This window comes from Pelobates fuscus, chromosome 6, assembly GCF_036172605.1.
Source record: "Pelobates fuscus isolate aPelFus1 chromosome 6, aPelFus1.pri, whole genome shotgun sequence".
NCBI lineage: Eukaryota > Metazoa > Chordata > Amphibia > Anura > Pelobatidae > Pelobates > Pelobates fuscus.
This window is the reverse complement of record NC_086322.1, coordinates 50,243,258-50,266,027: the sequence shown is the minus strand read 5'-3', so window position 1 is coordinate 50,266,027 and position 22,770 is coordinate 50,243,258. Positions and strand designations below refer to the sequence as shown.

General features: G+C 41.4%; 2 protein-coding genes across 3 annotated transcripts in view; one reads left to right on the top strand and one right to left on the bottom strand.

Moving 5' to 3' along the window:
- The window catches only part of LOC134615340 (multiple epidermal growth factor-like domains protein 11), a 35,928-nt gene extending 35,122 nt beyond the window's left edge, over positions 1 to 806 (top strand). The window contains exon 9 of the mRNA XM_063459845.1: positions 585 to 806. Within this exon, the coding sequence (XP_063315915.1) occupies positions 585 to 793 (209 nt within the window). The 3' untranslated portion in view covers positions 794 to 806. The remainder of the gene's footprint in view (positions 1 to 584) is intronic.
- A 5,706-nt stretch (positions 807 to 6,512) lies between these two features.
- NSD2 (nuclear receptor binding SET domain protein 2) overlaps positions 6,513 to 22,770 on the bottom strand; it is a 69,283-nt gene continuing 53,025 nt past the window's right edge. For both annotated transcript variants that reach the window (XM_063457675.1, XM_063457676.1), the window contains 7 exons: positions 21,346 to 21,449; positions 20,991 to 21,260; positions 20,717 to 20,833; positions 14,011 to 14,152; positions 12,467 to 12,573; positions 9,608 to 9,812; positions 6,513 to 8,904 (listed from right to left, as the gene is read on the bottom strand). In XM_063457675.1, the coding sequence (XP_063313745.1) occupies positions 8,660 to 8,904; positions 9,608 to 9,812; positions 12,467 to 12,573; positions 14,011 to 14,152; positions 20,717 to 20,833; positions 20,991 to 21,260; positions 21,346 to 21,449 (1,190 nt within the window). In that variant the 3' untranslated portion in view covers positions 6,513 to 8,659. The remainder of the gene's footprint in view (positions 8,905 to 9,607; positions 9,813 to 12,466; positions 12,574 to 14,010; positions 14,153 to 20,716; positions 20,834 to 20,990; positions 21,261 to 21,345; positions 21,450 to 22,770) is intronic.

Here is a 22,770-nt window from a genome sequence, read left to right as displayed (position 1 = left end):
AGAGCTCCCTGCCAGGCGCTGGAATAAAGGAAAGTTTTAACCCTTTACTCTCCCCAGAGCCCGGCAGGAGGGGTCCCTGAGGGTGGGGGCACCCTCAGGGCACTATAGTGGTCCTTTAATTTTTGGGAAAGGGGGGGATTTAAAAAAACAAACTTATTTTCAGAACTATATCTTCTCTTTAAGGTGCAGAAGATTGAGATCACATCTTTAGTGTCCAAGGAAAAAACATTTTAACGGTAGAATCAGATAACAGTGTTGAAATCCTTGTAGATTTAGGAAAGCATTGAAGTATGGTTTGGTGGTTTATCATTGTTCCAATATTCAGGTACAAGTCTACTTTGATAACCGCATTCGTAGGTATGTTATGTATCCCATCAACGTAAAGAATGTAAATTCCTAATGCACTCAAACACTGCTTTAAATTGTATTTAGAAAGCCTTTTTATTTTATTTTTAGTTACCATGTATTACTAGAACACAATTTGCACTTTAGTAAAATTTAGCAAATTAACCCAATAAAACCATAAATACTACATAACTATTTTTGTTTTGTATTTATTTTGTTTTCTCTCCCGTTTCTTACAGTTGGATTAGTTATTTGTGCTGGCATTATATGCTATCGTGATCGTCGGATTCTTAATAGAATAAGAATCTTTTTACCTCAAAGACCTTTCTACGTCGGACCCATCAGAACCCAAACTGACAGTTCTCGAACTCCCTTGATTGGTGAGCAAAATTCGCCAGGTTCAATGTATGTAAAGTACGACTCCGAGCCAGTGTATGCTGGATGGTAGCTTGTAAGGACCTAATTTCCAGTTTTGTAAATATGTTAGTTTTTTTTGATTTGCATTGTACAGTCCAAGGATATTTAAGATTACAATGTGATTTATAAAACAGAACTGTTATACATAGTGTACAGTCATATGTAAAATAAAACTTTATGGCTTTCATATACCTGTTTAAATTCTCTCTCCACCTCTCGCACTGTCTATATACGTACAGAATTTAAATTCCTTGTTAATTTGTTTAGAAGTCGTCAAATGGAGACGTATGACATTATCGATCACATGACAAGTCTTACCTGTACAGAGAGAGCTGGTGAAAAACCTGCCCATGTTTAAGTACGCTTATAGTGTACATTCTGAAAATTCTATAAACTGATGTAAACGTCTACATAATCGCTGCAGTTGGCAGAATAGACCTATTTGTGTCTGCCACAACAATGAAGAAACGCCTCTACAACAGATCATGTAGAGATCTATTTACTAATGTTTTATGTATATCTTAAAGTGGATCTGTCACCTTGTAGGGTCTGCATAATTTTCAAAGACCCCCGACTGTGACACTGATTTGAAGTGGTCCTGGTACCTGGAGTAAAGAAATGCTAGATGTGTAATGTCATCTCCAACCACATCACTAGCCCAGCCTGGGGACCCTCAATATCCCCTGTCCGCTTTCCCTCCCTTGCCCATCGCCTCCCCCACATCCACTTTGGCTGCAATCCATCTGTCGTATCATTCGCGGGGGCCCCTATCCTAAAATATTGTCTGTGGCAATCGGCTGGATTTCAGCCACAGCGCTTGTTTGTGACTCCTTTTGAGTCATTCCCCTAATCTTTAGCTTTAGTAGGTGTTCAAATGTCCTTATTGGTAACTTGACCATCCAGGAGGGGGCCTGTATTTGGGGAAGCAAAGAGAGGGATGGGGGGGTGGGGAATGCCTTGCTTGCTGAGGGGCAAGGGAGAATGAGTAGCTACTTCGTGGTAGTGATATTTGAGTGAGGTATAGGAAAATTGGAGGGGGGCAGTGGGGGAGAGAGAAGGGGGAATATAGATATATGGTCAACCATGAAATACACAACTTCTATTTACTAAACTCTAAATATATTAGCTAATTTAAATCCAAATTGAAAACCTGCAGCAAAAATTCTTCAACTCCGCCAACAATGAAGCCTCAACTTGTTTATTTTCTCCTGGGTTTTGCCGTTTTGGATTTAATTTGATAAAATTCAGAATTTGGTTAAACAACCCATCTTGTGAACATTGTCTATGAAGAGACTGTATGGTGAACTAATGTTGGTGACGTTTTGAATTGCAAGCAATGCTTTGATTTGTCCAGGATTGTTAAAGGAACACTATAGCATTTTAGAGAGGGAGAGAGATCGTGTCAGTCTGTCTTCCAATCCAAAAATGTATTTAAATGTATACAGGTAGTCCTCACTTAGCAACTTAAGACCAGCTCTCTAGAGTGGAAATTTGAGGGATTCCCCAAATGACTGAGCTGGTCTATGTTTAGGGAATTTTTCCCCAACATAATTTTTCCCTGCACTAGGGAGCTGGCTTATGTTCGAACGGAGACCACCTCTCTAGCACGTCCTCAGTGAGGATCATCTGTATCTAGTTAGGATCATTAAAGGGACACTATACACCAAAACTGCTTCATTGTGCTAAACTTGTTTTGGTGACTAAAGATCATGCTGCGGTAGTCTCACTGCTCTATTTTCTGCTATTTGAGTTAAATCACTTTGTTTATGCAGCCCTAGTCACATCTCCCTGTATGTGATTTGCACAGTCTAAACACTTCCTGTAAAGAGTCATCTAAGGTTTACACTTCATCTCCTTCTGTTAATAGCTTGCTAGACCCCACAGGGGCCTATTTATTAAAGTAACATCTGATTGAAAGTAAAATCATTGTTTCCGTGGAGGTGTGGCTAGGGCTGAATAAACAGAAATAAGTGTTCACTCCTACATGGCAGATAATTGAGCAGTAAAACTTCAGAGGCATGATCTATGCACCATAACTGCTTCATTAATCTAACGTTTTTTCTTTATAACCAGGGAGGGGGGGAATGGCGATGATTCCTGGTGACTAGGTGTCTGCACTCAGGGAAGTGAGTCACTAAAGCGCAGAGTGTGTTATTTTTGTGAGCCCTGTTACTATGCAGTATCAGTATGCCTTGGTAACCCATGCAATGCTCAGACAAGCCAGGCTCACAAGACTAATACTTGGTCTGTACATCCGCCGGGCTCCCCTTCATCAATATAAACTTGCACTGGCCTGGTAGATTATCTGCCCACTTGGCCTTTGTCTATATCTAGTGGTTTTCTAACCCAAATGTTAAATAAATATTTTAAATGGTCTTTGTTTTAAAGAAGGTATTGAAAATAGTATGATAGATGTGAAGTTACCATTTCTAATGTGTTTTTCTAAGATGCTTTTTGTCACAGCTCAGTTCTGCTCAGACTATAGTCACCAGAACAACTCTGTAAAGCTGTATGTGTTCTGGTGAGTATAATCATCCCCGGCAGGCATTTTCATGCAAACTTATTTTCTCCTTTCTTTCAGAGAGAAGGCAGTGGTTACATTGCCCCGATAGGGACACCTCCAGTGACCACTCCTCAGCTGGTTACAGGAGGTGCTTCCTTGGGCACTACTGTTCAATGTCTCCACGCTCTGCATCTGATACTCAGTATGTATCGGTGTGTATCTGTTTCAGTGTGTATATCTGTGTTTATATGCGCCAGTGTGTATCTAATGCAGATACATACATCTTGAGTCACAAATACACAACTTATATACACACCCATTGATACAGTGACATACACGCAGATACACAAATACTCTTTGACTTACACTCTCAATGACCGACATACAATTATTTTTTTTAACATTTTACTCCACCCAGCCCCCCCACCCTTTAGGAGTGCTGGCATGGAGTCCCTGTGGGGTTGCTGGCTAGCGCTCCCTGTGGTCCAGTGGGGCTGCTGAGTGGCTGGCACGATCTCCCTGCTCAGCTCCCTCCTGCACCTCTTAGTGATGCCAGAGTGATATCATATTCCGGCTTCAGCATCACTGCTGTGCACACAAGGGCGTTCACTGCTCCCACGCCACCCGCCCCCATTTTATTTTTTAAACTTTTGGCGGAACCCCAATTGGGAAACGCTGCCCTATAGGAAAAGATGCAGCTCGGGGGCAGGGCCAACACCAGCAGACAACACAAAATGAAAAACAAGATTTTTAAACTTTACTGATTACCTTTTAAGAGGGGGACAACTACCTAAATGCTAGTTTTGTGTTCCTGAACCTGTTTCTTCAAAATAAAACTTTATGCTGCATAAGCCAGCCTCTCCCCCTTATTTTCACACTTTGTTCTTGGACCAGCCTCTGTCTCACAGTACATACTTGCCCACTAATTGCTATTACAAGATGGTCTGATTTAGTAACCCAGCAACTGAAAACACTGAAAGGAATGCCAAGCTTTTCAATGTAGGGTTCACACTCCTTTTAGTGGCTGTGTTTAAAACACTTTCACAGTTAAACAGTTCTAGATCAAATGACTAACAGAGCATTTCATTAGTGCTGTGTAGCATTTTGCTGCATGTACGCACTAGCCTCCTAATGGCTTTCTTATGGGCGTAACATGGGATTATCGATCTCGTGCAGGAAGGCAGAGCAGCAGCACAGAGATCCTTCTGCCATGGAATGTAACAAGCTAAATGGCTGCCTTCCCCAATCATCAGTTATTTACATTTTTACAGTTGTCCTATTATAAAAGTTTTAAAAAAAAAAAACTGTTCAACTTTAGTTATTCCAGTGCTTGGGGGTTTTCAAGCATGGTTTGAAAACTTACCTGGGTAGGTTGCTTGTGGCTGCATACCCTGGACCTGGTATTTTCAAGCAAGATTGCTCTATAGCCAGAAACAAGCCCATGATTGACCACGCTCACTGGCTGAGGTTATCAATCAATAAACGAGAACTGCATTGACTGTGCTTTATTTTACAGAGGTATGCACCTTATCCTGCTGTGAAACACTGAATGTAGCCATAGGCATCTGTCAGGGTGGCTCTTGGAAATTCCCTTTAAAGGAAAATTTGTCACCACTTATCGATAAGTTTTAATGTGACTCAGATTCCTAATGCCACCAATTTGTCTTTGAATATTAAGAAACACTACCCTTAAATTAAACTAGAGTTTTTGGTTCAATACTTGGTAAAATGCTAGATTAAATGGATGTCGGCATAATAACCACTACAAGCCAATAGCAGTTATGTTGGGCACTCTTTTTTTTTTTTTATCTTTTTCATGTAGTTGAAGTGCCTCACTTTTTCCCCACCAAAGCCCGCTCATAAGCACAAGTTAAAATGCTTAGAGCATGCTTTACTATAGTAGCCAGTTACACAAAACTGCACCTTTCAGCAGAAATGCCAAAGTATCTGAACAGATTGCTTTATACACAAAGCCATCCTTTAAATGAGCGGCACCTCTAATATTGTGTACATAAGTTACCCACAACACATTTTGACTCAGTCTGTATTGATTTTAAAGAAGCATTAGCCATAGAATAATTACAAGGTTGTTTTGGCAAACATTTACATGATTTGTTAGCAGGCAGGTTTAGAGTACAAAAAAAAATAAAAAACGTTGTGCTACCCTACACAGAATTTAAGCAAACAAGAAAAATTCACGGTCATGGTCTTTTCAGGCGATTTATATAGTTTAAGAGCTTTCCAATAATATAAACAAAATTAAACGGCAAGTTGCAGTAATGACACATAAGCAACTTTTTTTTCTTTTTAAACCAAATACAAAAAGATGGCAATTATGGACCTGCTAATGATCAACACAGGTCTATTCAAGGCAGAATTAGCTTTGAGCATTCATTAAGACAGGTAAGTTGTTTTACCATGATTTTCATCAGATCTGACCAGCTACCAGAGGTGTTATTTAAATTATGATGCCACAGTTTGTTGATACACATATTACATTGTTTAAACAACTCAATGCAGAGTCTAAAAATGCACTGGATGGAGACAAAGGCAAGCTTTGCAGTATTGTGAACCGGTCAATGCTGTAATTACCTTGTGTAATCAATTTAAAAATCTTGATCTGTTGTATGGCTTCGGAAACAAGACTCCGATGCAACTGATAGAGGTTTGTTTAAAGAGGGCATTTTACTTTGTTGTATTAAAAAAATATATATATATAAAAAATTAACTGCATTTAAGACACTTTTTTAAACAAAAACAAACAAAAGAGGGCAAGGAGTTACTTTAAAGAAACAGTATAGACACCAGATCCACTACAGCTTAATGTAGCCTGTCCCTGCAGCTTTAGCGCGGTAAACACCACCTTCTCAGAGAAAAGGCAACGTTTAAATTGCTGGCTAGATACTCAGATGGCCACGTCAGGTGCTTTGTCAGTGCGCAGTATTGGTGTTTAGCGTCTCCATACATAGAGGTGCATTAAATCAATGCATCTCTATGAGAAGATGCTGATGCGTGTTGCCACAAATGTGCAATAACCTCCCGATGCTTTCCTGTGGGAAAGCATTGGATTGGCTGAAATCATCAAAAATGGTGGGACCGGTACCAGAGATCTAAACAGCCACACCAGCATTATAGTGTAAGGAATACAGGTTTGTATTCCCGACACTATGGTGTTCCTTTATGATTACAATACTATTGAAAACAGTTATTCTTTAGGATTGTTTGTTCAAGAAGAACACTTTGTGTTTGGGGTTGAGTAGTCTAAACTACGGTATAGCTTAAGACATCAGTTTCTCTTGTGATCCAACATTCACTATATTGGTAATGACCATAGAGTTTGCTTCTTGAAAATGATCTTCATTTATTGTTTACTCTTTATCTTGTACAGTCACCTGTTTCCTTAGCAGTTACACTTCAACCTGATTTAATCCAAGTTCAAATAGGATGATCTGAAAACTTTGTAGAATGCATCAGTTCTCACAAGTTGAACAGGAGTTAAGTGGTATAAACAAAGGTAATACACAAGAAGGTTAAAACGTAATCAAGTTTCAAAATGGTCTTAACAGTTGTATCTTAAAGAACAAATATTTCAATAGGAATACAAAATCTTGGCACATAGGATGTGCTAACTTGCAGAACGCATTGATAAATAATCCAAGATCACACAGACAGATTATACTTTTAACAAAGATTGCATGGAAGAAAATACTACTTTACACAGTATTTTAAGCAGTTGTGGTTGGGGGTTATGTGAAACTTAAACAGTGATCATTTAAAAAGCTCAAAGGAAAAAAACAGAATATCATAACAGGGCAAGAACTGTGCAAAAGCATGGCAATATAGGAAATGTCACAATATTACCTTTCCAAAGGTCTACTGCAATGATATCTCTAAAAATTGTGGCTTTTGAACTTCAATCAAATGCCACAGATGGGGGAATGCAGGTTGGTGGTAAGTGCAGTTACCTAAAATATTAAGAATTATTTTGAAGACCATAAGGATGTTGGAAAGCAAAACTGTGAAATTTCATATAAGCCCAACTTCTTCCCAATTGCTGCCCCTTCAAATGAACGGTTAACATAACTAATTTGCTCTCTCTACACTGTGCTTCCAGAGGGCTAGCAAGCATACAGCTGAAGTGTCATTTAAGTTATACATGTACTTAAATGCTACATTTCTGGATAGCAGGAGTATGCCTGTTCTGGCAAGAACTGCAAGCTGGTCCACACAGACCATGCATTCTGGGTAACCTGCAAAGTATGTTGGACTGCTTATGCACAGTGACTGGGCTACAGCAATATCCAGAAAATCTTCTAGGTAAATGATACTCTAGTGGATTATTAGCAACCTGGATAGCACAATGTATAGAACATGTGATAGTACAAAAATAAAATACAACGTTCCTGGATTACTTATTTTTATCACTACTGATTTTTTTCCTCCAAGGGAGGATGTGTTTTAGACATAATGCAGCATTAAGAATGATTTGTTTATAGGAAGTGAAAATAGAACTCTAACAAAGTGGTATGGCCTGCTTTTGCTCTGCAAGCATATTGCAGGTGCTTCTGGCAGCACTTATTAAATCCACATTCATTCATTTTTATCCCAATAATGTGAGGTAGCATCTGTGCATTTGTAAAACGATCACACTGATTCAGCTGAACACATGTAAACCTCAACATCGAAAGTCTTACTCATCGTCAACAGTAAGGCAATCACATGTAAAAACAATGAAATAGGTTTCACTAAAAATGTAAAAAATAAAAAATAAAATAAAAAAATGCACTTTTAGCCCCTCAAGTCTCAGAGGAGAAAACAATAATATTGCTTGCCCCAGTGGTGCTCTGAAGACTCACTACAGACTGTGCGTGCGTCAATTGCTGCACATTCACAGAATCTACTCCAGATTTGAACCCCCCTCCCTGAACCTATAAAAATTAACATATTGCGTTATAGTACCTATGCCTCATTAAGAAAAGGGTTACACAAAAGGCTTGTATGAACTATATAAAATACAACTAAAATAAAATACATAGGCACTGGTAAACTGGAGCTAATAGTGTCTTGTTTTTGAAACCTGAAATATCTGCAGTATTGCATGTAGTATTAATACCATACATTTGCATGAGAGGGTGGGTGTAATGCCGAGTAATGTTTCAAGGTTTACCTCCTGACTCTCTGAGAACCGTGGGCAGTCACAGTTCAGTATCAGTGCAGATGCAGCGCTGGCTGCAGAGTATGGCTCAGTGAATACATTTTGTCCTGAATTGAAAATATTTAAGCTAGCTGTACAGAAATTAAATGGAAAAAATGATATCTTTCTGGCCTTATTCACAAATAGGCATATTTACAGACATGTTGGCAATACAGTCCCTTAGATAAATAGAAGTTAGACTATCTGGCTTTTGACGTCTTCTTATACTTGGCTTTAGAACGCTCCTTGGCTTTTACTACAACAGCATTGCTTGAAACGGACTCTTCATGATCATGTTCCAAGCAACATAGCTGTCCATCTGCATTTCTCTCAAACAGTTCTTCATTATAGTGATTTTTACAAAAGGAATTTGGGCATAAGGAACAGTAGGTCACGGACGCCTTTCCACAGACGTCACAGTGGTGCCAAGGACATTCCCACTTCCCTAAAAGAAAACGTAACATGAGCATTTATATCAGTAATTGTAGCCTTCAGTAGAATTAAGGAAATGTACATTGGTAATCACAAAAGCACGTCAAAATAAAAATGGTGTAAAATAACCAGAACCCTAAAGTACCCATAGCTTGTTTATATTCTGCAAACAAATTACATGTGGTTAGCTAGGGAATAAGTAATGTCAGAGGGCAACATTACATTACAGCAATGCCAAGTTGAGGGGTGCTGACAGGTATAGGACTGATAGTGTGTAAAACAATATTGCATAACGATCACATAAGGAAAATCAGAGCCGCTTGTCAAACATGGCTCCATCTCTGTCCTACTATGGAGAATTTCAAAGTCTCCCCACGAGCACAGGGAAATAAGTCATAAAGAGACTTATTTTATCTGTCATGCAAGGAGCAGGAATACAAATTGTCAATACTTGACATATAGGATATAAGGGCCAGTGCTCGGGTGTGATTGAATACCTTGGAAGCACAGGATGTAATAATTTTTTGAGAGAGCTACTTGCTTATATGAGGCAAAGAAAAAAAATTGTGGCAACAAAGAAGACATGCTCAAGCCACTCATTCAAGATATGCTTAGGTCCACCTCTACAAAGGAGTGGATATGCTTCCGACCCACTTCTAAAAAACACATCCATCAGCAACACAGATTAACAGATTAGGATTATGCTGAACTCTTACCAAAAGGCCGCTTGACAAGATCCAGACAAGAGAGGTGATACGCCTTTGTGCAAAATTTCCGGTCACATAAGATTAGCTCACCACCATCATCACAACGAAAGCAGTAATCCTCAGACTCTTTCCTCCCATCAGATCTAGATCGGCGTTTCTTCTGCTTTTTCTTGGGTTTCTTTGTTTTCTCTTCATGTGAGGCTGCAGAGGAGTTCTAAAACATAAAAATGCAAATGTTACACGAAGAGCCAGTAGTTGCTTTTGGTAATCTCTTCAAATATAAGAGTCATGGATCGTGAAAATAGAAATTAGTTGCCATTGAATTTTACAACAGCCTAAGTACCTACTTACAACAGACATTTGCACAAGCGGTCATTAATAAAAAGCCATAAAGACATAAGAAACTGCAAGGCACACATCAGGAAGCAACATACACAGAATTAATGCTTTAGAAAAGCCAAAATGTTAATAGAAAGATCAGGGAGAAAAAGACAAACCGATCCACTATGAGATTGTGTAATATGCAACCTTTGCAAAACATGTTATTGCCATCTACAGTAATTAAAATATAAAAAGTACCAGGTGACCTTATCACATGGTAACTAGTGAAAGTACAAAACATACAGTATAAAATGTGTCGAGTGGGAATGCAAAAAATATTAATAAAATGGTAAAGCATCAATGAAGTTTCTCTCAAGATCCAACTATACAAATTTCACCAAAATCTTACCTAAATTGATGATCTATTGCGATTCAAAGTACTGTATGCATATACACTATAACATCCTTTAAAAATGTTCACTGGTCCTTTTGCAAATGACTGCACAGGTTGTTAGGTATGAAGAATTAACCACTACAGTACAATGCGACTTGTGCTATAGTTTGTGATTGGCTTTACCAGAAGAATGAAAAACACATAAGACCATGTCCATTGGCTGAGTGGAGCTAACAGAAGCTCCTTTGCAAGATATGGACTCTAAGTAAGATTTGAATCTGTTCTTAAACAGTGGGCTTTAGTTATGATGGAGTGCTTCTTTAAACAAAAAGTCACCAGGCTATAAATATCTTTTTATTTGAAAAAACACAAAACTGCAAAAATAAGAGGCATTTCTGCTTTTTACAAGTTGAACAATCTACAGAAATGTCAGTTTCAAGGTTTTCTTTGTGATCCATAATAGAGAGACACTTTGGAATATCAGAGGGCTCCAAGCTAGTCGTTAACCCATGTAGAGAAAAATTGACATGGCTTAAATAGTGGCACTTCGCATTGTTGGACCTCGGATGCATGGGAAGTGTCGCAACGAGAGGAACATGGACGGAGAGCTGGAACGGATTAATTAAAGGAAGTGACAAAAGTTGAGGTGTGGGGTCAGGCAGGCGGCAAGTGTTGTGGAGGGAAGGCGATACTTTAAAGAAGGGAACAAGCAGAGTATTGGACTGTGTGTACGCAATCCACACGCACACAGTCATACAGGTTTCACATCAAAATAAGTCTGTTGCCAGCGCACAGAGAGTGCGGACAGAATTTTTGCAAAGAACATTAGGCAGTATGGAACAGCTAAAGGCTGTCTACTTCATGAGTGCAGGGGGGAGTAACTACACCACTGCAGAAGTCTCTGTATATCCAACATTTCAAGCTGAAACACTGCACATTCAGCACGAAAATATTATCAGGTCTCAGACGGTTGGATGTTTTGAAACAGTATTGCAGAAGGTAGTGGACAAATGCGATCATTACAAAGATTAAAGGGACACTCTAGGCGGGAGGGAGAGGGGACCTGCAGTGGCAGGAAAACTGTTTTCCTGGCACTGGAGAGTCCCTTTAAGGGGACTGTACACTTATCTGAATTTGTCCACCAATTTCCATAATGTCCGAATGGGTGAAAGCCAACCATACTTTTGTGCTAAATAGCCCTCTCTACAGGATGCATTTGTTTAGGATATTTTCATGCCTTTACCCTATCACATATGCTTGAGTCTGAGATCTATAAATGCCAACAAATCTCCACTCCTGAAAATCTAGAAGGCAGAAGGGAGTCTGCTTTCTATGACTCCAAAACAGATTCTTAAAACTTCCCAGGAGTGGTTGATAACAGTCTACACACTTGTCTCTGTTGCTTTAAATGTGGTTGACAGAGGCTTGCCTGCAGGGAAATTCAGTAGGTTGTTCATTCTATAATAAAAATTATTGTAAGAAATATACCTGAAGGAAACCTCAATATCTGACCAGCCTTCCAACTTAGGAACATAGTGCAGAAGCCGAACGTACTGCAACCTGTAGCCATCAGCGTGTACAAGATCCTTTCACACATGCTCAGTAGCACAAAATATGCAAAGTAGAAAAATGCAATGTGTGCATTATAGTCCACTGACAAATCCCTGTTAAGGAATTAAAACTGCTGTAGAATAAAAATGCCAGCTGGTGTGCATTATACAAACAGAAGGCGGTGGTGGTCTTAGGTTGGCGCTAAAAGTTTTATGTTATATTGGTAAGTATCAGAAAGGAAGTAAAAATGACAGCTCTTAGTTTGTAATTCGAGTGAAATTTTACATCATAAAAATTGGGCCATCTCTTATCTGTAGTGTGGATCAACTCAGGGCATCATGATACTGTAGTTTTAGTCCTGCACATTTGGGCATCTACAGAGAAATTCTGTAGACGAGCATAAGCTCTGTACAGCCCTACAAAGGCTAACTAATTTGCATGTTGCCCCGGTGCCCAGAAAAAGTTTATAAATGAAAAGTAAGTATCACAGCCAATAAATATTTGTTTTAAAAAGATACATCCCAATTCGCTTACACAGCTCTCTTAACAGAAAGCTTTGTCCCAACAAAGAAATGAATTAAACAGAAAATAAGTATTCAAACCTTTGGGCGGTCACCAAGGAATCCACTACAGTTAGGAGCTCCACATCTGCATATTGTTTTCTCATTACCAAGGCAATCTAAGTTGTAGTTAAACGTTAGTTCCTCACCTAAGATACAAAATGAAAATGGCAACAAAATGATTTGACATGCACGTAAAACCAAAGCAACTCATTTAACCGTAGGAATTACAGGAGAGAAGTTTTAAGAACAGTTTATAATTTCCTAATTGACAAATCTGCAGACCGATAAACTACAGTCGATAAGACTAAGGGTTCAGCAACGCCTTGGAAAGCTGTTTACAAACATTTTCAGCACTAGATTTAGCCATGACTGCTTTGGTACACAGTATGTATGTGCCGCATTGCCATTACTGTGCAACGTCTAGTGCAAGTAAAATAAACTTACAGGAACACTTCACGTTAGCCGAGCGTGTCCGTTTTAAATTTATGTTTTGTCATTTCTATTAATTTACCAGTCAAACTTGCATTAATGGCTTCATGGGTCTCTAAAGCCAACACACTTAAATTAACACTCCAGGCACACAGACCACTTCTGCCCATTGGAGTGTACTGGGTGCCAACTCCCATCACCCTTAACCCTGCAAGCATAATTACTGCATTTTTTATAAACTGCAATAATTACCTTGCAGGGTTAAGTCCTCCTGTAGTGGCTTTCTATCAGACAGCCACTAGAGGGATTTCCGTGTTTTTAGAACACGAAAAGTGTTTTAATGACGCTGGATGTCCCCACGCTATGCATGAGGACCTCCAGCGTCGCTGGAATCCCCAAAGGAAAGCATTGGATGCTTTCCTATGAGAAGGACTAATGCGCGCGTGTGGCCATTGCTGTGCATGCGCATTAGGTCTCCCCCAGAGGAGCATAGGCGGAGCCTGACCCAGCACGACATCGGCGCTGGATTCAGGTAAGTCACTGAATGGGGTTTTAACCCCTTCAGCAACATGGGATGGGGGCTGGGAGGGAGAGGGGCACTGCAGGGTCCTGCAGTGCCAGGAAAACGGATATGTTTTCCTGGCACTAGAGAGTCCCTTTAAGAGGTATAACAAAAAGCCTGATGTATTGCAAGTACAAGCATGCAAAAATGAAGAGAAAAAAAAAACCTAGTACAATAGCCACTTAAAGCTCGGCTAAGAGGTCCACAGTCACAGCTATTTTATTGTAAGACCATAGAAAGAAAGGTTAAACTTTCAAAATAACGCATTGAAGATTAAAACAAACAAGACTACACGGCAAGTTTCCACCATGTTAAAAAGATTATATCTTAGGGGGGAGAATGTCACTTCAGCTGAATTATTTAAGACGTTCAAACAATGCTAGTTTTATGTGAATTGGAACCATATGGTTTTAGAGAAAAACCCAATAGTTTACAGAAATGCGCCCAGGATTAGAAAGATGTACTTTTTTTTGGCTAGTCTTGTTTTGACTCTGGTCTTAATAATCCTTTGAATGTCAAAGCATTTATAGAAAGGAACAAATAAATTTAGTTAGTATGTGTCAAGCGAGAGATTCTTCTATTTATCACTTACCTGCAGGTATATCACGTACTGCAAATAGACCTACACGTGTATCTCCATTCACTGTCCATTTCTGGGTATCACAGTTTGGTTGGCAGCTGTGATTCATAAAACGAGAATAGTTTCCTTTTGGCCCGGCATCAATTATTCGGTCCTGTGAACAAGCAAACATATGCACAGATTCAGCAGGCACTAAGAACCATGTCCCAGAACTTACAATCAAGTACAGAGGAATTCTATATAAAGATGTCTATTCATTATGTACCAAATTGAAGTGTTTCTACTGGTAACTCATGTGGCTATTCACAAGAGGCAAACTCGTTTTTCAGACATATTTGCACTTCCATTTGGCTGCCATGCAGTTTGTGGTTAAAATCAATCAAATATATCTAAGTTTGCCAAACTGAATATTCACAAGTAGCTGAAATGTAACAGAGTGGCCTTCACTACTTTGTGATTCCCTTGGTTTATATTAACTCTAAACTCCCTTACCCCGTAACTTGGATAACAGAGAAACATATGGGCGACCAATTCAAAAACGGTTTATGACTAAGACAGGATGGCAGCCAGGAATTCCAGTTCCACTTCATTGAGATGAAGTAAATACATGCACACATTTATTTTAAGTGATTCGTCCAAACAAGATTCCTGGTAACAGAACAATCTGTTCCGGTTTCAACTAACAGGAATTTTATTCAGGTGAATTGTTTCAAAGTCTAAGATGAATTTAATGTAATAAGGAGTCCAATAATGTATTATGGAGTAGGTTTACAGTTTGATTCCTGGGAACCCAATTCTTTTTAGTTCTGAATTATGCCTAAGGGGACAGTGCACTATTTGTTGGTCTCCAGTTTTTTTAAAAATTCTCTGCACGTTGGACTCTTGAGGTCCACATAAAGGTCACATGATTTTCAGACCAACATGACCCGTGTTTTATCTAACTTCTGTGAGGCAATGGGAAGTGTTTGACTTCATCCACCCGTTAATGAAATTACATTAATCTGTGTAGCAGAAACAATCTAAAATAATAGCAATAGGGAAACCACATAATGGATTGCATCTGCTGGACAAGGCACTCCTACTCATGTAAAACTGCCCATATTAAGTGGTAATTGGCAATGATTATTGTTTGCATGGACCAATAAAATTATTACAATGTTCCCATCTTGTTAAACAGAAGATAATTGCCACTGTGGGTGAAGATATGCATGGCCTTAAACTCAATCCTGAAAAATAATGAAATGGTAATTGTTTGCCCTCTTGTACTGCCAACACATACTGTGAATTAAAACGCAGTCTTAATGACTTGCTTTAGTTCAACCATTTTTGTTTGGTATTTGTTATTTTACCCACAACTTGCATGGGTAAAGATTCCTTCCTTCTACACAGATAAGGGCGGTAGTCAGGTTAAAGGGGTACTTTAAGCTCCAAAACCACTACATATTTAATGTGATTTTTATGCATAGATGCTGCGGTCCCATTACACACAGGAGAACATTGCCATTTGTTAATAAATGTATTAACATGAGCATGTTCCTTTAAAGGAACACTATAGTCACCTAAATTACTTTAGCTAAATAAAGCAGTTTTAGTGTATAGATCAGCGGTTCCCAAAGTGTGGGTCGCGACCCACTGGTGGGTCGCAGGGCGATTCCCAGTGGGTCGCGCTAACCCACACATCCAGGGCCGCCGGGCAGTCAGGCAGACTGACACCAGGAGGGAGCACGGCGGCTTGCCCTGTATGCCGCCGGGCTCCCTCCAATCAGTCTGCCCAGCAGCTCCTGTCTGCAGCTCCGCCGGGTGCAGAGCAGCAGACTGTGTGATAGAAGTCTCGCGAGCTCCCAGAGCGTTACCATGGCAACACTCAGGGAGCTCGCGAGACTTTTATTACACTGTCTGCAGCTCTGCACCCGGCGGAGCTCAGACCGGAGAGTTACCCCACTGGACCACCAGGGAGACACTGGACCACCAGGTAAATCAAGGAAGGTAGGACAGCCCCCAGATCCTGCCCCCTAATGTAAATAATTTTCTTCCTCCCCCCCAAACTGTAACCCCTTCCCCTCCCCACCCTGTAACCCCTTCACTCCCTGCCCCCTCCCCACCCTGTAACCCCTTCATTCCCTACCCCCCTCCCCACCCTGTAACCCCTTCACTCCCTGCCCCTCCCCACCCTGTAACCCCTTCACTCCCTGCCCCCTCCCCACCCTGTAACCCCTTCACTCCCTGCCCCCTCCCCACCCTGTAACCCCTTCACTCCCTGCCCCCTCCCCACCCTGTAACCCCTTCATTCCCTACCCCCCTCCCCACCCTGTAACCCCTTCACTCCCTGCCCCTCCCCACCCTGTAACCCCTTCACTCCCTGCCCCCTCCCCACCCTGTAACCCCTTCACTCCCTGCCCCCTCCCCACCCTGTAACCCCTTCACTCCCTGCCCCCTCCCCACCCTGTAACCCCTTCACTCCCTGCCCCCTCCCCACCCTGTAACCCCTTCACTCCCTGCCCCCTCCCCCTCCCCACCCTGTAACCCCATCACTCCCTGCCCCCTCCCCCTCCCCACCCCTCCCCACCCTGTAACCCCTTCACTCCCTGCCCCCCTCCCCACCCTGTAACCCCTTCACTCCCTGCCCCCCTCCCCACCCTGTAACCCCTTCACTCCCTGCCCCCCTCCCCACCCTGTAACCCCTTCACTCCCTGCCCCCCTCCCCACCCTGTAACCCCTTCACTCCCTGCCCCCCTCCCCACACTGTAACCCCTTCACTCCCTGCCCCCCTCCCCACACTGTAACCCCTTCACTCCCTGCCCCCTCCCCACACTGTAACCCCTTCACTCCCTGCCCCCCTCCCCACCCTGTAACCCCTTCACTCCCTGCCCCCCTCCCCACCCTGTAACCCCTTCACTCCCTGCCCCCCTCCCCACCCTGTAACCCCTTCACTCCCTGCCCCCTCCCCACCCTGTAACCCCTTCACTCCCTGCCCCCTCCCCACACTGTAACCCCTTCACTCCCTGCCCCCTCCCCACACTGTAACCCCTTCACTCCCTGCCCCCTCCCCACACTGTAATCCCTTCACTCCCTGCCCCCTCCCCACACTGTAACCCCTTCACTCCCTGCCCCCTCCCTACACTGTAACCCCTTCACTCCCTGCCCCCCTCTCCCCACTGTAACCCCTGCTCTCCCTGCCCCCCCACACTGTAACGCCTGCTCTCCCTGCTCCCCCACTGTAACCCATTTTCTTCCTGCCCCCCCAATGTAGCCTTCTCTCCCCCTGCCCCCCCCACTGTAGCCCTCTCTCCCTCTGCCCCCACTGTAGCCCTTTCTCCCCCTGCCCCTACACTGTAGCCCTTTCTCCCCCTGCCCCCTACACTGTAGCCCTTTCTCCCCCTGCCCCCTACACTGTAGCCCTTTCTCCCCCTGCCCCCTACACTGTAGCCCTTTCTCCCCCTGCCCCCTACACTGTAGCCCTTTCTCCCCCTGCCCCCTACACTGTAGCCCTTTCTCTCCCCTGCCCACCCACTGTAACACTTTCTCCCCCTGCCCGCCCACTGTAACACTTTCTCCCCCTGCCCGCCGCCCACTGTAACCCTTTTTCACCCTGCCCCCCTACACTGTTACCTGCACACACACTCCCTACCACACGGTCACCCTCACCTGTCTTTGCGTGTATGTGTATCTGAGTCTCCTTTTGTGTCAGTGTGTGTGTATTTGTGTGTCAGTGTGTATCTGTTTACATGAGTGTATGTGTATCTGTGTGTAGGAAAATAAGTGTCATTGTGTGTGTATCGCTGTGTCAGTATGTGTATGTGTGTGTCTCTGTATGTGTGTATTTGTGTGTCTCTGTATGTGTATACACTGCACACATACTCCATGCAAAAAACATGCTTACATCCAAACACACATTGTGTATATGTATATTTTATATACACAATATACACACACTGCATCCACTACACACGCACTGCAATCAAACGCAAACATTACATACAAACACACCCATATATTAAAACACTAAAATGATATACAAACACCCCTTCATTCAAACACCGACACTACACACAAAAAGCACACCTGCATGTAAAGTCCAGCACTACATTCAAACACCCCTGCGTTCAGACGCAAACATTACAAACAAGTACACCACTACATTCCAATGGCAACAGTACATACAAACACTCCCATACATGCACACACATACTTAAAGGACCACTTCAGGTTAATGAAGTGGTCTGGGTGCCAGGTCCATCTAGGATTAACCCTGCCTGCTGAAAAGCAGTTTCAGATAAATTGCTATGTTTACAAATGGGTTAATCCAGCCTCTAGTGGCTGACTCATTGACCGCTGCTAGAGGCGCTTCAGCGCTTCTTACTGTGATTTTCACAGTGAGAAGACGCCAGCGTCCATAGGAAAGCATTGAGAATGCTTTCCTATGGACTGGCTATATGCGCGCACGGCTCTTGCCGCGCATGCGCATTCAGCCGATGACGGCTAAAGGAGGAGAGTCCCCAGCGCCGAGGGAGCCCAGCGCTGGAGAAAGGTGAGTTTTTAAGCCCCTTTCTCTTCCTTCAGCCTGGCGGGAATGGGACCCTGAGGGTGGGGGCACCCTCGGGGCACTTTAGTGCCAGGAAAGCGAGTTTGTTTTCCTGGCACTATAGTGGTCCTTTAATACACAAACATGCTTACATTTAAACGCTCAAACACTGCTCACAAATATAACCCTGCAACGATGGGCAAATGGTAGATTCCCAGCAGGCATAGCATTGTTGAAGTTCTCCGACAGATGGAGATCTACCTTTTGGCCACACTTGCACTAGAGGGGGCCCCCAGAAAGCATACTTGCACCAGGGCTCTCTCTACATTAGTTCCACCACTGGGATAATCAATGTGAGGGGCCTGGATGAGCAGGACACAACGTCTAATTCTGACTGAGTCTGTGAGTAAGCAGTTGTATGCCTCTAAAACTGATTGCCATGAAATGCAAAGTTTCTGCCTCTAAAACTCCATGATATATCAACATTATGCATCTAAAACTGCCATGATATGCCAAATTATGCCTCTAAAACTGCCATGATATGCCAATTTTATGCATCTAAAGCTGATTGCCATGGTGTGCCAATTGTATGCTTTTAAAGCTGATTGCCAGGGAGTGCCAATTTAATGCATCTGACTGTTTGCCAATTGTATACCTCTGAAGCTGATTGCCATGATGTGCCAAGTTTATGCATCTAAAAGTGATTGCCATAATGTACCAATTTTATGCATCTAAAGCTGCCATAATGTTCCAATTGTATGCCTGTAAAACTGATTGCCATGGTGTGCCAATTGTAAGCATCTAAAGCTGATTGCCATGGTATGCCCAACTGTATGCCTCTAAAACTGATTGCCATAATGTACCAATCTTATGCATCTAAAGCCGATTGCCACGGTATGCCTATTTTATGCATCTAAAGCTGCCATTATGTTCCAATTGTATGCCTGTAAAGCTGATTGCCATGGTATGCCAACTGTATGCCTCTAAAGCGGATTGCTATAGTGTGCCAATTGTATGCCTCTTAAGCTGTTTGCTATGGTGTGCCAGATTTATGCCTCTAAAAGCAATTGCCATGGTGTACATCTAAAGCGGATTGCTATGGTGTGCCAATTGTATGCCTCTAAAGCGGATTGTCATGGTGTTCACTTTTTAAAATATGCATTTAAAAAAGCAAGTGGGTCTCGAAAAATTACCATTTTGAAAAGTGGGTCTCGGGCCATAAAAGTTTGGGAAGCCCTGGTATAGATCATTCCCCTGCAATTTCACTGTTCAATTCACTGTCATTTAGGAGTTAAATCACTTTGTTTCTGTTTATGCAGCCCTAGCCACACCTCCCCTGGCTATGATTGACAGAGCCTGCATGAAAAAAAAAACTGGTTTCACTTTCAAACATATGTAATTTACCTTAAATAATTGTATCTCAATCTCTAAATTGAACTTTAATCACATACAGGAGGCTCTTGCAGGGTCTAGCAAGCTATTAACATAGCAGGGGATAAGAAAATCTTAATTAAACAGAACTTGCAATAAAGAAAGCCTAAATAGGGCTCTCTTTACAGGAAGTGTTTATGGAAGGCTGTGCAAGTCACATGCAGGGAGGTGTGACTAGGGTTCATAAACAAAGGGATTTAACTCCTAAATGGCAGAGGATTGAGCAGTGAGGCTGCAGGGGCATGTTATATACACCAAAACTGCTTCATTAAGCTAAAGTTGTTCAGGTGACTATAGTGTCCCTTTAACTTCTTCATAAAAGCGTATCAATTAAACTGTTAATAGCTCCCGACTGATTCCTCTCTTGCAACTGTCATTAGTCTAATACTATCCTTAACTTTTGTGTCACTTTACCCCACTCCCTCAAGCATGTGAACTCATTGAGCAGGGCCCTCAACCCCTCTGTTCCTGTGTGTCCAACTTGTCTGGTTACAACTACATGTCTGTTCGTCCACCCACTGTAAAGCGCTGTGGAATTTGTTGACGCTATGTAAACAATAACATAATAACTACCCTCTAGTGGTATGTGTTGAATGGAAAACCGTGGTGACACATTACACTAGATATGGCACCCCCAAACCAATACATAATTAATGTAGCTCAAACACTCCACACCTTTGCCAAGAATATAAGACAGGGTTAGAGAGGCAGAGCATATTTGTAAATAAAGGTATGAAGTAACAGTTTGGTTGTGGATCATATTACCTTGTCAATGGTCAGCATGTAAAAGTGCGTAATATCATTCTCCTGTGCATGCCTAATACGTGCCATACATTCCTCTTCATCTATAAGTTCACCAATATATTCATTCACAAATTCACCCTGGAATTATGAAACAAAATTAAATATTAACTTGAACCACACCTTAGAATAATACATCTAAGACAAAATTATAGCCACAACATATAGTGCATCTTCCTCAGTGTATGCATACCTGAAGTATTCATTAAGTTTCACAATGTGGGCAGTTAAAGCTTACCTTTTTAATATCTCTGGTAGCAATCAAACCCCATCCCTTCCCTTCAGTTTTAATAATCTTTGTTTCTGGATATTGCCGTTTTGTAAATGCCTGGTTCTGACATCGTTCTCCCGCAGGACATACATGGGGGTGGCATTCATACATCAGCATTCGGTTTAAACATTCCGAGTCGAGCCCACAAGGCTTCTCACTTGACGGCTTACAATTGCACTTGGGAATTTCAGATATGTCAGCCGTGTAAACTTGAACTTTTCCGTAAGGCTTATTCACCTTGAAAACATACAAATATAAAGGAGTTGGACAGGAAATGATGACCACTGTAGGCTATACTATTGTTAAAGAAAGGTTATGCTACCTTTATGTGTTTATAAGGCGGTGGTTTCTTTTCATTTTCAAGAGTTTCCTTGGCTTCCCGTTGGCACTTCACTTCACAAAAGCGAGCTTCTGCATCTCGAAGAGCTGAATAAAGTACAAAATTAAAGTAGAAAATTAAAACACAAAATAGAGAACTTACAATTTAATTTTAGAAAGAAGGTGGAAAAAATTAAACATTTACAGATTAAACATTATGTAATATATTGGATGCAGAGCTAGCTCCCAAATTTCCTAAATTAAAATATATGGTACCTCTAATCTAGCAAAATCTCAGACGTCTGAAACAAGAGCAAAGAAGCAGAAATACAAGGATTGTCAAATAGAAAAAAACAAAACAGCAAAAAAACACCAAAATGTTATAGCCTGTTTATGAGGATTTGTATGGAACCTGGTGGCACTTTTAAGAATGCAGTCTCTGAAAACTTTTTTTTTTTTTTTCATTTTTAATTCTTTATTTTGTTGTGCATTAATAAGACAAGGTACATTTTATACTAGCAATGCCACAATAGCAAATGCCAGAGTTTTCATAAGCATAAATGTACAATCATTTGGCATGGATAGACTGTGCACATTTTTTATGTTATATAAGAGTAGACAACAGTATAATGCTGAGCTTAACGTGTATATAAAAAAAATTAAACAGGCTTATCTCCAAGTTATGCAATATAAGAGTGTTGGAAATGCTTGTCTGAGAGTGCTAAGGTAGATGCTTGTTCCCGAGGGGACTATCACTTTGCTCAGTTTAATTATTAGGCAATTAAACAGTAAAACATGAAACTTAGTATTATTTCACCATGTTCAGTGACGATTAAGTACAGGTAAATATTGTCTGACCTATCAAAAGTTATATATTAGACATATTAACATAATTGCCCGTATTTGGCTCTGTCTTCAAGAGTGGTTCTGTCAAGGCTGGTAGTAAAATGCCGCTTAGTTATGTTAGCCTGATATCGCTGTATAGTAATGAACTGCCTAATTTCCTAGCAGTTAAAACATAAAGGCTAAAAAATATATGGGTATGTGCTCAAGATTGCCTATGCGTAGCATGGTTAAGTAAACAAGATAATGTGGACGCTTGTGTTTCATAGTATGCATGATGTACAGTGGTAGTCAGCCTGATCCAGCAATTATATACCAACAGTTCCTGACTATTTTAGACAGTAGATCAAGCAAACTAAACGTAAAACAGGCTTAGAGAACAGGCTTGTGACACAGGCTTACAAGAATATTAATACAAGAAAAGTAAATGTTAATCTCAAACCAGCACTATGTACATTATAGAGTCTATTTTGCTTGGTTAATCATCAGTGAGTATGTGAGTATGTGAATACTATAGGACCATGTGTTGTCCCTTCATAAGTACAGTCCACCACAGGTGCCTGGTATCCCAGTCAGCCGACGCCCA